The 16,569-nt window shown below is 50.7% G+C and overlaps 1 protein-coding gene across 1 annotated transcript; it reads left to right on the top strand.

Moving 5' to 3' along the window:
• The first annotated feature begins 547 nt into the window (after nt 1-547).
• On the top strand, nt 548-16,549 carry FAM166A (family with sequence similarity 166 member A). The gene is made up of 7 exons (XM_054084567.1): nt 548-1,656; nt 5,407-5,600; nt 9,180-9,531; nt 10,392-10,579; nt 11,773-11,867; nt 13,918-14,026; nt 16,476-16,549. The coding sequence occupies exons 1-7, from the start codon at nt 1,601-1,603 to the stop codon at nt 16,538-16,540; spliced, it is 1,059 nt and encodes a 352-aa protein (XP_053940542.1). The 5' UTR covers nt 548-1,600; the 3' UTR covers nt 16,541-16,549.
• Nucleotides 16,550-16,569: the final 20 nt, after the last annotated feature.

The following is a 16,569-nucleotide window of genomic DNA, read 5'->3' as shown; positions in this document are numbered from 1 at the left end:
GAGGGAGCTTCTGGAAGTGCTGGGAAGATGCTGGCTGGGGCACCTTTGGGCATTTATCTCCTCAGATATAGTTTTGGGTGGAGTATAGGTACCTAAACAGATGATTCTTCTCCTCTGCTCCACCCTAGTGAGACCCCACCTGGAGCCCTGAGTCTGATTCTGGAGCCCTCAGCACAGAAAGGACATGGAGCTGTTGGAATGAGTCCAGAGAAGGCCACAGAGATGATCCAGGGACTGGAGCACCTCCTGTACGAGGACAGGCTGAGAGAGGTGGATGAGAGAGTCTGGAGAAGAGAAGGGTGCGGGGAGACTTTAGAGCAGCTCCAGTACTGAAAGGGGCTCCAGGAAAGCTGGGGAGGGGCTCTGGAGCAGGGGGTGGATGAGGGGGACAGGTTTAATATGAAAGAGGGGAGACTGACATGAGATCTTAGGGAGAAATGTTTTGCTGTGAGGGTGGGGAGGCCCTGGCCCAGGTTGCGCAGAGCAGTGGTGGCTGCCCCATCCCTGGAGGTGTTCAAGGCCAGGTTGGATGGGGCTTGGAGCCCCTGATCCAGTGGGAGGTGTCCCTGCCCATGGCAGGGGGTTGGAACTGGATGGGCTTTGAGGTCCATTCCAACCCAAACCATTCCATGATTTCTGGTTAGTTGCTTTGAAATCTAAACCTGATTCTGCCTTCCGCATGGCCGTGTTCTTCAAGGCCTTAGTAGGACTTTGGCAGTGAACCAGGCTTGCTGTGGGTGTTGTAGCTGGTGGAAGCGATGCAGTTGTGAACAGATGTGGTGGTCTTTGACTTGTGGACACGCTGGCAATAGCAGCTGTTCAGGGAGACTCGTGTTCTGGGCCTGCCTTCGGCTGGAGGGGGTGAAACCCACTGCACGCAAGACAACGTGACAATGTGATGTTGGGAATGGGAATAAGCTTTGTCCTGTGTGAAGCACAGATAGATGCTGCCCAGTGAGGTGGTTCAGTTGCCATCCCTGGAGGTATTTAAAGGACAGGTAGACAAGGTGCTTAGGGACATGGTTTAGTGGCAGGTGGGAATGGTTGGACTCGATGATCTAAGAGGTCTTTTCCAACGTAGTGATTCTATGATTCTACGAAGCGAGGCAGCAAAGGATTGCATCCTGTAACAGCCCGACTGGGAGGGCAGTGAGGAGCAGGGAGAGGAGGAGGGGTGAGAATTCCAAGGCAGGATGGTGAATCACTGAGCCTATGCCTCAGGGTTTCCTTGGCAGAGCGCTGTGTGCAAGGCCTGGCTGTGCCCGAGCTGTACCAGAAACCAGGGCACACACAGCCCGGCTCTCCCGAGCTGTGCGTATTGAATGTGAACCATGCCATCAACACGTATTTGTGCTTATGGGGAACATCGGGCTCCACCATCCCAGGGGCTGCGAGTCTTCAGGAAATGCTGTAAAATCTCCGTGCTCATCCGAAATTTCCAAGTGGGGGAAAAAGACAGGTCCAGAAAAACCTAACAAGGTGTGTGCTGCAGCTGGAGTGGGTTTTTGGGTACCAACATCACCGTCAGCAGCCTCATAGAGGTTTCCCGGGCGACTGCGTCTCTGCATCGCCTCCCTCCCACGCCCAGTACCACATTGCCATGGCAGCCCCCAAGGAAAATAGGCTCTTCCCTCCTCAGCCGTACTATATCCCCGGGTAAGTTGTGAACTTCGTCCAAAACATCTGCTCATTTCCAATGCAAACAGCTCCGCTTGGAATCACGTAGTATGTATGATTCATGATATTTTGGTTGCTTTAAAGACACCCTTATGTGTTCCCTGTATACGTGCTCCGAAGGAGATGGGGCTGCAGGGTAAGAAGCACCGTCTCGGAACAGGGTGTAATTAAAGACCATACCCAAAGCGCACTGAGGGTAAAGTCAAAATTCTTCATTTTCACCCCTTCTTTTCACTTGTTTTAAGCTGTCAAGTGTTACCAGGGCTGCTGTGCAGGGTTGGGCCTCCAAACTGTCCTAAGTTTTGCATCAGGGATGTTTGAAGATCCTCTTTGAATAAATAGTTGCATAGACATGGTACACTCCGATCCTGTTGGCAAAGAGCTCGGATGGGGCAGCAGAACTGGGCTGCAACCAGAGCCAGTGACTCTGTGGATGCCGGTGATCCAGTTGTTCTGTAGTTACAATTTTTCCCACGTTTTTTGCAACATCCTGCTCTAAAGGCTTGGAAGGGAGAAACTGAGCTGTCATAGGTAACAGGTAACGAGTAATTAGTTAAAGGTTAGACGTGAATGGCAGAAATCATAGAGTTATAGGATGCTTTGGTTTAGAAGGGACCTCAAAGCCCATGTAGTCCCATGGATGGACACCCCCCACTGGATCCGGTTGCTCCAAGCCCCATCCAACCTGGCCTTGAACATCTCCAGGGATGGGGCAGCCACCACTGCTCTGGGCAACCTGGGCCAGGGCCTCCCCACCCTCACAGCAAAACATTTCTTCCCAAGGTCTAAGGTTGAAGTAGAGAGTGGTGCGAGATTGTTTGCTGACCTGTGCAGGGAGATGTGGTCTCCAGTATGGATAAATGGGCCGGGAAGGGCTGCATGGACACCAAGGGCACAAAACCACTTGGATTAGTCCAGCGGAGGTGAACTCTGAAGGGCATCAGGACACTTCCCAGAGCAGAAGGGCTGCTGTCAGACCAGGCTACAAACCTCAGCACAGAGAAACCAGCCACATCCTGCACTGCTGCGGGCGCAGCACAGGTACGGGCAGGAGGCAGGCAGATCCCAAGCCGCAGGTAAAGGGTGGAGCGTGTTCCCTTCCTTCACGATGTTCCTGTGGTGACAATCAGCTCGGTCCTTCCCATTGCAGCAACGTGCAGGATTTTTCCATTACCGACCTCTGTAGTTTCCGAACTTACATAAGCTGTGGGGTTGGAGTTTTTAACATCTTCTTGCGTTGCTGTGGTTGTCTGAGCGATGTGATGTGTTACTCTGTGCATGCTGTCGCCCTGTCAAAGCTGTGCACCGACAGCAGCTTGGGAAGGAAGAGAAGCAGTAAGGAGGGAGCTGTGGCTGGGCTTGCACCTCCAAAAGCCTCTGAGCCTTTCCTTGCTCGCTTCTGCCTCCAGGCAGCCCCCTAGAAGCAGCTCTGAGCCCCAATACCAACACAGCTGTGGGGGCTGCTCCTCTCCAGGCTGGTGTTTTGTCTGCTGAAGGAGAAGGAACCAAATTCTGCTGCTGTGTTTTTCAGAGCTGTTGCAGGCTCGCAGCGTCACCCCAAACCCCAGAAGAAGCCCCTGAGGGTGGCCGAGCGTCCTGCTTTGCATCTGGGTGAGGGTAAGGAGGAGTTGCCTGAAGGGCACGGCTGGAGCCCGGGCTCTGCTGCTGGCAGACGGTGCGGCTGCGGTGCTGAGGGTGCTGGAGGAAAGATGCCACATCGCGGCATCTCACCATCTGTCCTGCGTGCTGCACCCGGCCGTGCTGGTGACCTTACAAACACGAAGGCATCAGAACTGGTTGCTGGGTTGGGCAACGGTCATGGCCAGGGCTTTGAAAACGCTGTCACGGCGCTCCACAGCACTGGGAAGCCAAACCCAGCGTGTGGGACAGTTTGGAAAGGACTTAGCGCACACAGAGAAGGGCTGAATCCATGAAGTGATTCCATCCTGAACACTGGGAACAGCCCTGCCTGCCCCATCCCAACCTGCTGGAGCTGGGGAGAGCGCGGAGCAGAGAAAGGACGGGCCCAGAGCTGAGGCTGTTCCCTGGTGATCAGGAAGGCTGAGCAGGTTTAGGTGACGCAGGCTGGGGAGTGGTGATTGAGGAGATAGGGCTGAGTAAGAGGAAAGTGAAATGGGGCTCAGCCTTGGGAAAGCAGGGCAGCCGCTCGCCAGCGAGGTTCGAGATCAGCGGTGGCAGCATGTCAGTGTGAGCTACAAACCCAGGGGATCCCCCCGGATCTTAATCAAAGCACCAGGCAGGAGGAGGACAAACAGCCCTGCTGGGTCCCGTCTCTTCCCCAAGTGCCACGGCTTTTATCAGCAGCACTTATGATTCACTCCAGCAGATCCCTTCTCCAGCAACCCAGACTGACTCACCTGAGCTCCTCGGATTGCCTCGCTCTTAATTGCTGATTAATTGAATCCTTTCTCAGCCCTACCATTATTTTGCTCATGATCAAAGTCCCTCTGGCCATCCTGTAATTATTTAGGCCATGTCACTTGTGCTCTTGCTCAGCTTTATCATTCCCGAGTAGCTTCCCGGTGTTGCAAGACTCGCTGAAAATCAGTGGGGACAGCGAGCTCGTCCGGCAGCTGCTGCGAGAGATCCTGCATGTAAAGTGGGGGACTTTGCCAAGTGTAAATGCACAGCTCTGCTCGCTGTTGTTTAAAGTATTTGAAAGGGAAAGTACTTACTCATCATCTTATGATCCTCACGCATCATCCGGCTTTATCCCAGATATGCAGTGTGATCATTGAATATTTCTGCCTGTACATCCTCACCAGCAGCTCCACCTTTCTTCTTCAGCTGTGGAATAACATCACTATTAGGAAACTTGATGCTGGGAAGAGCTAAAGTTCCTGATCCCTGCTGGTGGGTTTGGAACAGAGCCAGAGCTCCAGCACCCGCCCTTCCCTGAGCCACCAAGAAGTCAAACTCCCAGGCTCTGAGGCCCCAGGGAGTGGAGCAGCAGCGCGTCCTTGCACATCCCACACCAAGGTCCTAAAAAGACTGAGCGGTGGTTGTTCCTGGGGCTGAGCACTCTGGGGCTCACCCACTGCTCACCACGGGTTCGTGAGCCCCATCCTGCTCTTCACTCCAAGGATGAGGAGCAGGGAGCTTCAGTGGCTGCTAGCAACGCTTCTGCCTCTTGAGGTTCAATATTGAACAAAGGACGCTGGGAAATTCCCACTCACTGTGGTTTAGAACCAAGAGAGGGTTGCAAAACTTCAAGCTGAGGCATGGTCAGCTGGAAATAATATTTTCGCTGGGGGCGGTTGACATCGGTGCTGTCAAAGCTGCTGCAGCCCTGCTGTGCTCCTGCTGTTCCACTTCCCATCAGCAGCTGCTGCTTCAGCCACCCTTCCTGACCTTGTCCTGTATTCCTCCGTGAACCAAGGTGCAAGCCTGTGCCTATCTGCAAATCTATGAGCCAGTTTTCATGCTGACGTGTGAAAAGACGCATGTGCAAGCACAGGCGCACCCATTGGCTTCGTGTGTAACCACACGCATCTTCTCGGTGCTCCTCTTGCACCGCAGCTCGAGCGGCATGAACTCATCCTTGCTCACAGGCACATCCCTGTCTGGTCACCTTCCCTGGGCTCCGAGCTGCTTCTTGTCCTGGCTGGGGCCTTTCCAGCATATCAAAGTTCTAAAGCAAATTCTCCTACCAGGAAGCACCTTTCCAGTGCCACCTCAGTAACCGCTCCTTTTTGGTTCCCTCCTCAGCTATAAGGGCTTTGTCCCTCAGTACAAATATCGGTTTGGAGAGTCTTTTGGCAAAACCACACACGCCCTGCTGACAGATCCCACTGTGTACAAGAGCCCACGCTCCCTGCTGGCACCGTGGCCCAAGCAGAAGATCGATGAGGAATCCAATGGGATGAAGCACCGTGTCCATGGTTACGTCCCTGTTCATCCAGGTGAGCAGACCCTGGGTCTTATCTCTTCACCAGAATGAGTTCTGTTAATGAGCTCAGGGTCAATCATGAGCAGTGGGGCAGTGCTCATCCTCAACAGGCTCCTGCGGGGAAATGGGGTGTTTTCCATGGAGCAATCATAGCTCTGGTGGAGGAGTACAGACACCGGGAGAGCAGCACTGGTGCAGAGCTGGAGCGCTCAGCCTCGGCTGATGGGCATGGGGCTTCTCACACTGGTGTCTGGTGGAGTGGAAAGGAGAACTTGAGTTCCCAGGATATCTTAAGTTAGATGAAGATAAAGCATTTTGTGGTATATTATAAACTCACTCCCTAATTCCTCCGTGTTCCTGCCACGGTTTAACCCCAGACAGCAACTAAACATAAGAGCCGCTCACTCACATCCCGTGAGCAAGATGGGGGGAGGATTGGGAGGGTGAAAGTGAGAAGACTCGTGGGTTGAGATCAAACCAGTTTAATAATTGAAATAATAATAATAATAATTTGTAATGAAAATTAAACTAATGACAAAGAGAGAAATAAAGCCCAAGAAAAGCAAGTCATGCAAAAGAAAGCAATTGCTCCCCACGAACCAGCCGACGGCAGCCAGACCCTGGGCAGCCCCCACCAACCCTCCAGCTCTGCTGGGTGCGGTGTCGTACGGTGGGATCCCACCCTCGCAGAGTCCCCTCGCAGCTTGCTGTGCACCCCCAGCGCTCGCTGGAGGGTGAGGAGCTGGAAAGGCCCTTATGCCGTGTAAGCTCTGCTCAGCGCTAATGAAGACGTTGCTGTGTTATCAATGCTGATTCCAGCGTAAATCTAAAACACAGCTCCATAGTCGCTATATGAAGAAACCTAACCCAAACCAGCATAATTCCACAGGCTAAAATCCATTTATCCAGGGAACATCAGCTCTGCCACCTCTGCCCCTTTCCTGGCTGACCCACTTGCTGTTGAGCTCTTTGTGCTCAGAGCTCTTGCTCACAGCTTGTGATTCATTTTTCATCCTGCTGCTCTTACCTCTGCTCAGCAGAAGGGTTTGTGCGTCCTCCCCTTCCCACCTTCCCCATTTCTGCTGACGGCCCCATCTCTTCCATCAGACACTTGAGTCGTGCTCATGTATTTTCCCAAGGCTAGGAATTTGCAGGAGCCTCCTACCAGGTCCCAGCTCTTCTGAGCACAAAACCTGGTCCCTGTTGAGCAGATCCAGGTTGAGGCCACACCAGTGGCTGCACTCTGATCCCCAACAGCCCCTCTTGGGGACCTGCCATCCTTCGGAGACTCGATCATTGTGTACCACACGACATGTCTAAGCCACAGCTGTTGCATGTGCCCTGTTCAGTGGGAGTGAGTCCTCTCCCGGCTAAACGCAGCAGTTTTGTGCCTAAGCAGGATCTGGGTCTTCCCCGAGGACAGCCACACCCAGCTGATATTTCCCCATTTTTGCGCTGTGTAGGTTCTTGCAGACTTTTGCCATTTCTTTTCTTCCTAGCCGTGTTTTCCAGGATCCAGGTCTCCACTAGGCAGGTCATGTTCTCAGGCTTCATTCCTGGACATTTAAATTTGCATTTCCTTGGACTAAGGTGTGGTTTGGATGGACCCAACTAACCAGTTTGACCTAGTTGCTCTCTCTCATTATCCTGTCCTCGTTCTTATTCTCTCCTTGCCAACTTATATGTCACCCACCAACGTTTGCGGCTGGGAGCTCACGTTTGCTGCTTGTTGGTGAAATGCCAAAGAACTTGGTCACAGGGAGCACCTTGCTGTGCTGGTAACTCTTCAGTGATGCCTTCTGCCACTGTCAGTGAGAGATCCCTTAAATCCATCACTGCAGACTTTATCAGCGCTGCCTGGCATCCTCTTGGTGTTCACACGATGGAGATCAAAGAGCTCACGGCAGTGGTGGGGCTGCGTGGTCGCCTTTAGCAAATGCAGTCTGCAGAACGTTTCTCAAAGTGTGTTTTTGATAAAGCCTCGTTGATGGGCACTGAGTGTATTGCTGGCTTCTATCAGTTGAATACGATGTCGGAATCTGTTGGCTGGGGATCTCGACCGGGATCGGACTAGACCACCAGGGTTTGTCCTGTTGGCGTTGAGGGGTTATGGCACAGGCTGAGCATCCCCTCCCCTGGAACGTGGACTGAAAACATAGGGATATTTTGTCAAAATAAAGGCACAGTGATCTCTTGGGTTTAAATTTAGTGCCTTACTGTACAATCTTTCTGAATCAATACGTGTGGAAAACCCAGGGTCATAAAAAAGAGCCAACGTGGTTTCTCAAGTACAAAACAACCGCATTTTTCCTTTTTCTTTGGTGCATGGGATAAAAAGAATAGACACAACTCATTAATGAAGAACAAAATATTAAGACAAACCTGCTTTAAAATTTGCACACTGGACTGAAAAATCACTTCCGTCAAGGATTTGCCTGAATTTTGTTGCTAGCCCCGACAACACCTGATGATACAGTCATAGAGAACCAGCCTGGTCCAGTGGAGGTGTCCCTGCCCACTGCAGGGCTTGGGCTTTACGGTCCCTTCCAACCCAAACCCTTCTATGATTCATAATACAATTACAAGCAGATTGCAAACCTAAATGTCCATCAGAGGTCTCACACTCTCGCAGAACAGGGTAAACTCTGTTCCAGGCTGTTTGAGCTGGGACAGGCAGTTATTCCCCAGGACTCTGCAGATGAAGACATCCCTGGAAGCCGGTGTCTCATCCATCAGGCTTTGCACAGCGATACAGATGTCCATGGAAAACGAGGAGGTCAGGGGAACGTGGCAATGACCAGAGGGCTGGAAAAAAATGACCTATGTGGACAAAAATTAAAGGAATTTGGTCTGTTTAAAAAAGACAAGACTGACACAGCAACAGTTTTCCAATAAGGAAAAAGTTGTTGTGAGGCTAAAGAGCGATCATCCTCTGTAACCACAGAGGAGGGAGAAATGGGCTTCACTCCTGGCATAGAGCACTCAGAGCCCCTGGGCTGGAGGTGTCGTTCGGAGCAGCCTGGGGAGCCATGTCATGGGATGCTTTTAAGAGAAATTCAGATAGGAATTGCCAAGCTTGGCTGTCCCTGCAGAGTCTCAAGCTGCAAGGCTCTGTTCCCAGCTCACAGCAGAGAGATTTAGCACATGCTGGCCAGAAAGGGCCTTTTTTTCTCTCCGCCTGTCAAAGCAGACCCTTTCCTTGATGGGCAGCAGCACAGCCAGTGCAAGAATTCCTTGTTGGACACCAGCAGGGGTGTGTGTTCAGAGTGTGCTGATACAGCCACACGGAGAGAAAAATGTGTCTCCCCCCCCCCCCCCTAATTTTTATAGCTTGGCTGACAATATTTTACCGTTTAAGTGTTACTTAGAATTAATTTTAAGTTATTGAACTTATATTTATGCACGTTTTCTGTGCAGATCCGTTTATCAGATGGGGCTGATGGCACTTGCAGGACGCACTCGCTGCCCATGGATGCTTTTGATCTCCAGGCTCTTTTCCTTTGCTCTGGAGGGATATGTAGGGGCTGAGGTCTGGTGTGATGGGAATCCCTCATCCTCTTTTGCCTATTCCTCTCCAGTGTCTGTCCCAGAGGATACTTTCCTTATGAGAAAGATGTGGCTGCAACAAACTTTCCTGACCCAATCCTTGATCCGAGACCTCCCACACCAGGGCCAGGACTGGCAGAAGATGACCTGATGATGATGGACACGGACCCCATGCTCTGGCACCATCCAGGAGAGTATGTCCCAAGGCCACGGCTGCCACGTGGGTACATACAGAGGATTTCACACCATCCTGCCTCTGAGGAGCAAGAGTGGCGACTGCCCGAGATAACCCCGTCTTGTGGACAGGGAAGAAGTTATGGACCCATCCAGCTCTGCGGCTCCCCCATCATCCTGGGGAGGAAGCGAACCGGTGAGTGGTTTTGGGTGGAAAAGACATAGTGAGAGATGGGGTTTCTGGACAGGTGGGTGTTGAAGGGTTCTCCTCAGTCCAGGAATGGGAAGAGGGAATTTTGTAGGGGTATGGATGCCAAGGATGGAAAGTTTAGTGTGTTGTGTAGAGAATTTTCAAATACACAAACATATCTGGTATCAGCAAATCCACCACATCTTCAGGAAATCGTTGTAATCGTTACTCTTCCTAATCAAAAAGGCTTAGCTTCTCATTTGCTTGAGTTTTAGCTTCAAATCCCAGTCATTAGATCTTGCATTATGTTGTGCTATGCGACCAACCTCGTGCCTTCTATGGGTGAACTGGGAGCTCTGCCACTGCCTTCCTCCTTCTCCTCCTCCTCTTGAAAAAAGAGCACTCTTGGCACTTTTGCTTAAGTGCCGGGCTTCCGCCCCCTTTACTGCTCCCACTGCTTACCTGAATTTCCCACTATCATCATCCCTTGCTGGAACACAAGCACTGGGATTCGCCTGTGGAGCTGGGTGCTGCTTGGCCAGTACCACTCCAGACTAACGTGTTTGAGCCCTTCTGGAGCCACAGACAGCGTTTGTCACATCACAGCCAGCTGGGGCTCTGCAAATCCTCTGAAGGCAGAGATTAGAGATTTGACGTATCGAGTCAAAAGCTGGCTTGGATATAAATCCCAAGAAGGGGCATTCCTTCTCCTTGCTCTAAGAAACAGATTTGTGAAGGAGCTCAGAGCCCAGAGTTCCCCTTGTTCTCCCTGGGGATTTTGCAAAACCTCTGCATGCAGAGAGCTCCTCCAGTAATTTGACTTTACCAGAAATCTTGGAGTAGCTCTTAGGGTAAAGCTGGGAAGAAATGGAAATGGTAGTTGTGTTCTGGCAGTGATTTAAGCAAGGCAGCTAAGGGAGGAAGTGGGTTGTACTGGTGTTCTTTTTATTTCTGCTTATATTTTAAGCCTGTAAGAAGTGAAGGAGTGACTCTGCCAGGAGTGGAAGAAATCACGGATGTGAAGCATAAATGGTTGCCAAACCTGGATATACCAAATGCAATCCAACAGAAAGTCATTCCAGGTAAAAAAGAGGGAGATCACGCGCAGCACAAGTCCATGTCAGAGGAGATCATCACCCTTCTTCCCCTGAGGAAGTCTCAGAGATGTTGGCCGGTCACTCCAGCTTGTATGAACACTTTGGGATGGAGAATGCCCCTGCTCCCCTCCATGCAAGGGGGTTTCTTTGGGATGCTGTCACCCCTGTGGGTCTTGTGCTGAGGGACATGTGCCTATGGGCAGGTGGAAGGCTTGCAGGAGCGCCACCTCAGTTCCTCACAGCTGTGGAGCCAGGCTAGAAAATGCTCCAGAAAGCTTGGAGAGATGGGTTTTGGGCTGCGCACCAACTCTAGAAGCTGGATGAGTATCTGCTACTGCTGAAGGATTTATTTCTCTCCTAGAAATTGAGTGCTTTTCCGAGTCATCAAATCAACACACAACGGGCACTATCATAAATGTATAAAACTTTGTCTTACAAGGAGTTCGACTCTGTAGCTTCTCCACTTGCCCTGGAAGAGTGTTCTTCTGCAAGCAGGAGAATTACAAAGGCTGGAAAGGGTACAACCCTGGGGCGAGGAAGACTTTGCTCTGCACAGACCACAGAGAATACAGGCATTGCATGGCAAAAGACTCAGTGAATGAGAATCAATATTTTAGGATGCAGAAGACAAATCTCACTCTCTCCAAAGCATCCCTTTGTGAAGAGGGGGTTCTGGCTGCTTTTAGGTTGTCTCTGGTTTATGTAGTTTTAGACTTTATATAATTTCTCTTTTATAATTAGTAAGAAATTGTTGGATGGGCAGGGCAAATGAGAAAGAGAAGTTGTTAGCCCTTAAATGCTAATTAAACTGGGAGACAACACGACAGAGCTATTGGCTTAAAGAAAACGCTATAAGAAAATGAAAGATTTCATAGAATCATAAATAGTTTGTGTTGGAAGCGACCTTAAAGGTCATCCAGTTCCAAACCCCCTGCGATTTCTTCCATATCCCACGGAGACCAACAAAGATCACTTCACCCCATTGAGTTTCCCCTGAGACTCATAAAAACAGCTCTTTCAGAAAAGACATTTCACATGTAAGAATTAATTTTACAATTTAAACACATTAATTTTTTCTTCCTGTACTCTGCCAAGGTTTTATTTATCCCAGCATCTTTGACTTCCAGACCAGTGGATCCTTAGGTTATATTTATGTTCTCTCTTGTCTTCATCTGAAGGATACTCTGGCTACATCCCCCGCCTCATCTGGATTAACGGCATGAACTACAACCGGAGTGTGAAGGAAGCTATGAAGGAATTTGATGAATATCAGGTAGACTTTATCCACAAATCTTATTTCAAGGTTATAAAGTCAGTATTGATTCATCTGCAGCGCCAAAAGTGGCTTTGTTTACAGTAGCATGAGAACTGGGGTTATAAGTACAAGCAAAATAAAAGCTATTAGGTAACATGTTGAAAAAATCATGAGCAATTAAGTCTTGTAACTTGTTTCCTTAGGACATTAAGGGAGGAAAAATGAGTTCATAAAAGGATTAAGCAAATCTACTGAGGGTTGGTTCAAGGGTAGCTATTAAATATGTTGCTCTGAGTGCAGAAACACAGGATACGACTCTGTGCACTTCCCTTATGTAATGCGTCTTGTCTGCCTGGATGGCAGTGCTGGAGGCTTCCTGAGCTGCCTGGATGGGTGTTTCTCCCTTTAAATCGGTTGTAAGGCTTTTTCCTTTACTAACATTATTTCTCTTAAAGGGATCTAGGTCTTATTTCTCCCGCCTTTGGGTAGGATGCAGAATTTTCCCTGCTGAAAAACTATTTGGTCCCCTGGCTGTGAGATCTCCCATAGAATAATCCTCCTGCAGGGGAAAATGAGCCCCCTCCCCCAGTAATTAATTATCTGCTTTCAAAGCTAGACATTTCTTCCTGCTACCAGGATGGAGTGAGATCCCAGGGCTGCAGCAGGTGTTGCTGCTCCAGTGCCAGTAAGGGCTGATCAGCTCAGGGACACGGCTCATTAAAAGCAGGTTACAGCATTTCCAGCCCTTTCTGGTCATCGGGATTCACCACGGTGCCTTTGTCCCAGAGCGTATGGGTCGGTTGTAGAGAAAACCCAAGGCTAAGGATTCCCAGCTCAGAGCAGCTCAGCTGGGAAGAAATAACTCAGCAGGGCTGAGCGCTCATGGCAGGTTTGATGCTTCGGCTGTGATTTCCCTGTGCTGGCTTCCTTATCCTTTCCTTCCACTGTTAATAGGAATTGAAATGAAGGAAAGAGAACAAAACCCAGGCATTCTCAAAACTAAACATGCTGTAGGCAAAGCCTCGCTGCCCTTGATTTCCTGAGCAATGCCTGCCATGCAGTAAATTGGGGAGGGAAGTGTTTCTCCATGGCAGTTCAGTGAAGGCAGGTTTGCAGGTGTAGCTGCAGCACGTCAGGCACTGAAGGAATAGAAGCACGCTAAAAAAAACCACACCGTGTTTCTATCTAAGGTGGCTTCTGACTTCAAGCCACTAATCTTCTGTCCTAAATCTCGGTTGCCCTAGGTTACATACTGGGATGTGCCGTGGATTGTTGCTTACGGTCTGCAGCCGGCAAAACAGGGCAATCCTCTCGCTTCACTGCTGCGTCGAGGAATTGCAGCCGGCGCTCCAGCACCACTCACAATGGGGCTGAGTGGCCCTGGGGTTTTCTTGGCTCCAGGAACCCTGTCCCTTCTCCACTGAAAGGCAGGGTGCCAAGGACACCCAGAGGTGCAATATCCATCCTCCAGCACAGCCCCTCATCCTCCGACCCCTCAGGGCAGGGACACATCCAGATGATTTACGCTCCCCAGTTGGTTAACGCTTCCCAAGCCTTCCTGTTCTCCTAACCTGGGAATTACTGGCTAATCACTGTTAGTGGGACACATGGAAAAACAAAACCAGTTAAAGGGGTCAAACCAAACCTAGGTGTGTGGAGTCAGCACAGGAGGCACAAGCCAACCCCAGCAGATGCCGCTGGCTCACAGTGTGTCAGCTCTAAGGGCATTTGGGGCTGGCAGATGATGCCCAAAGGAGGTGGATGTAGCCCAGTCTGTAGAGATCCTGAAGACCAAGCCTAGGACGGGAGCGGCTCTGTGCACGGCAGGGCATGAGGTAGCAGGGGCAGCGCTGCTGAGGGCACTGTCGGGAATCAAACACACAGTGGAAAAAATGAGGGCGCAATGTAGCTCATCACTAGGAGAAAACTGAACTGGAAAGAGAATTGCTTTATATTGGCTTAAATATTTCCTTTAATGCAAAGTCAAAGCACGTGACTAAAGTAACAACAATATGGTTTCAAATGAATGGTAGTTTGATGCCGTTTGATTGTTTTCCAGTTTTTTCAGAGAAACCCAGTTTGCAGGCTTGGCAATAGATATCCCCAAACATACTGGCCAAACAACCAAATTTACACCAGTGCTGGACTGATACCTGGCTATGCGGGCTTCGTACCAAGTAAGTTTATCAGCCCAGTGAAAATGAGAGCCATTAATACTAATTACTGCCATTAAGTAGCACTGTAATTAGCTGTAGTGTCACAGTAGTGAACAGTTACTGAAATGTTCCACAAGGGTAGTAGATTTTTTCCACTCTGTGCCGAGGCGCTGGAGTTGTGCCACCCCCTGCCAGTCTGGACTTGTGCAGAACGTTCCTCTGGTTTCCAGCCATGGGGTCATTAAGCAGAGGAGGCTCAGTAACGGCCCTCCCGTCGCACAGCCGTGCTAAAATTTCTTCCATCGTGCAAGAGATTTCGCTCTAAAAAGCTTAAAGGCTGATAAAAAGCAAAAGGTCGATGATGCAAAGGGGGTGAGAAAGCGCAGAAGCAGCAGTGAAAGGGTATCAGCCGTCAAGGCAGGTGGTGGCTGCTGCTCACCGTTTGCCTCATCGGCATCAGTTAGGAGGGGGCTGAAGAAAGCCGGTTTGTGTGTGTTAAGGAGAAGCTCTGCCCTTGCACCTGGAAGTATTGAGGAATTTTAGGCTAAAATTCCAACAAATTGGCAATTCATGTTGGTATCATTGGCAAAGTCAAGAGCCCACGGTTCCGTAGCATGGCATGGGAAAGCACGGAGATAAGCAAGGAAGAATCAAGGTAATAGCTCACACTCAATAGGATAAAGAGGAAGAAAATGGCAGGGGGGACAAACTGTGGCAAAAATGAAAGTGAGGAGTGGCAAAATAACTATCCTGGCAGGGCTGGGCTGTGGCCAGTACCAGGGTGGGGCCCGGAGGGGAGAAGGTTGAGGCTCCAGAGAGACTTGCGCTAAGGGCAGGGGAAAGCTGTGGAGAACTGAAGTTTAACACTGTGGCCAGACATCAGGAGCTGGAAGGGTGGCCCAGGGGAAAGGATGGCAGCATCCCACATGCTGACAGTGAAAGGTGAGGCTGGACAGGCCTTCTGATCAAAGGGGAAGAGGGGCGCTGAATTTTTCACCTCTCACTGCATTCTTATCTCGGGGAGGTGGCAAGCAGCGGAGCTGCTGTCCCCAGCGCAGGGCATTCCTCTCCCCTTCCCTCACCCTGCAGCTCTGGGGTGTCCCACAGCAAAGCCCCGGCTGTTCTGGGTGCCCAGTTCCTCTGTGCTGGATAGCTTGGGGAGGGCTGTTGTCACCCTCCACATGGCCATAGCCACCAGCTCGCTACCCTGAATGGCTGTTAGGAACGAAGGGATAAACTGGACCACGATGTCAGTACTCACCCACAGGTCCTGTGCTCCCCGCACGAGCCTGCAGAAAGCGAGGAGAGCTGGAGCTCTTCAGGGGAGGGTGACTGTGCCCAAAACGGCAGGTGGGGACAACCCCATCCTGCCCTCAGTAACTGGCAGGCCAGGGAATGCACCAGATCCAGTGTAATAGGAAGGAGGAAGGAAAGAAAGAAACACCCTAAAACCAAGGATAAGAATCAACCACTTGAAGCGTTACCTCCGGCCTTAAAATCCTGTGGTCGTCTCTTCACCTACAGGAGTAGTCCCCCCGGGTAGGTCTGAGACTGGCCCATGTCCCCTGCCCCAAGAGCCACCACAGCTGATGCCATTTTAACTGTTCCACTAGTTCACCTTTAAACCCACTCTAAAGACAGAAAAAACTAACGCCAAGCCAGTCACTGATCAAGAGTACTGAACAGAATTTCTTCAGCAGGAAAGCAACCGGCTGTCTCCCAGTGAATGACAGGTTTGTCACTCTGCGTAGCGTTGAACATTAACTGTTTCTACAGTAAATAATTGCCAATATCGGGGCTTCATCAGACAGGATAGTGTGATTCAGGATCAGGTATCCAGCTCCCTTCAAAAGCAGAGGCTGCAGTCACACCCAAAGGACTCATTTGTAGACATGCCGACAGCGCCAGACTCCAGCGAGACTGTGCTGCCCAGAGCTCTGCAGCGTCATTTTCCCCGCAGCAGCACACCCGGTTCCAGCCCAACTGTGCCCAGTGCGGTGAGAGGCCATGGCTCCCCGCCGGGCTTGTACGGCTGCAGCAGATCAAACTGGTTCATCTCCCACCAGCAATACCCACCTGCATCAGAAAGGGAACGTGCCTGCCCCATTTCCTGGCGCGGGTAAGCTGCAGCTTACCAACACCCCCACTTGAACCTGCACTTGCTTTACAGCCAGGAGAGCAGCTCAGATCCCGCCCAGCCTGTAACAGAGGTCCACATGCCGGTGCCTAAATTTAGACACAGCTTGGATTTGGATTCCATCCTGTGTGGAGCGTATCCCCCTCTGCCAGCACCCTGCGTTATAAAGCCAGTTATTTCTTCAACCCCTCCCCACTAGGAGCAAGCAGGACTGCTGCCACATCCAGTGACACAGCAACAAGCATCCACCTCAGCAGAAGGCAGGGAGAGAAGCGTGGTTGCCCTGGGCAGGGTGGCAGAGCTCACGTCAAGTCCATTTGTTTTCCTTTACAGACCTGCGAGACACCTACTCGCTTGCTTTTGGGAACAGCACTCGAAAAGCTTACAAAAAGGAATAAAGGAGACAAGCTTGTGCACTGTGAAAAAT

The sequence above is a fragment of the Cuculus canorus genome, chromosome 19, assembly GCF_017976375.1.
Source record: "Cuculus canorus isolate bCucCan1 chromosome 19, bCucCan1.pri, whole genome shotgun sequence".
Lineage (NCBI taxonomy): Eukaryota > Metazoa > Chordata > Aves > Cuculiformes > Cuculidae > Cuculus > Cuculus canorus.
Note: the sequence above shows the minus strand (reverse complement) of the source record. Positions and strands in the feature narration are given on the sequence as shown.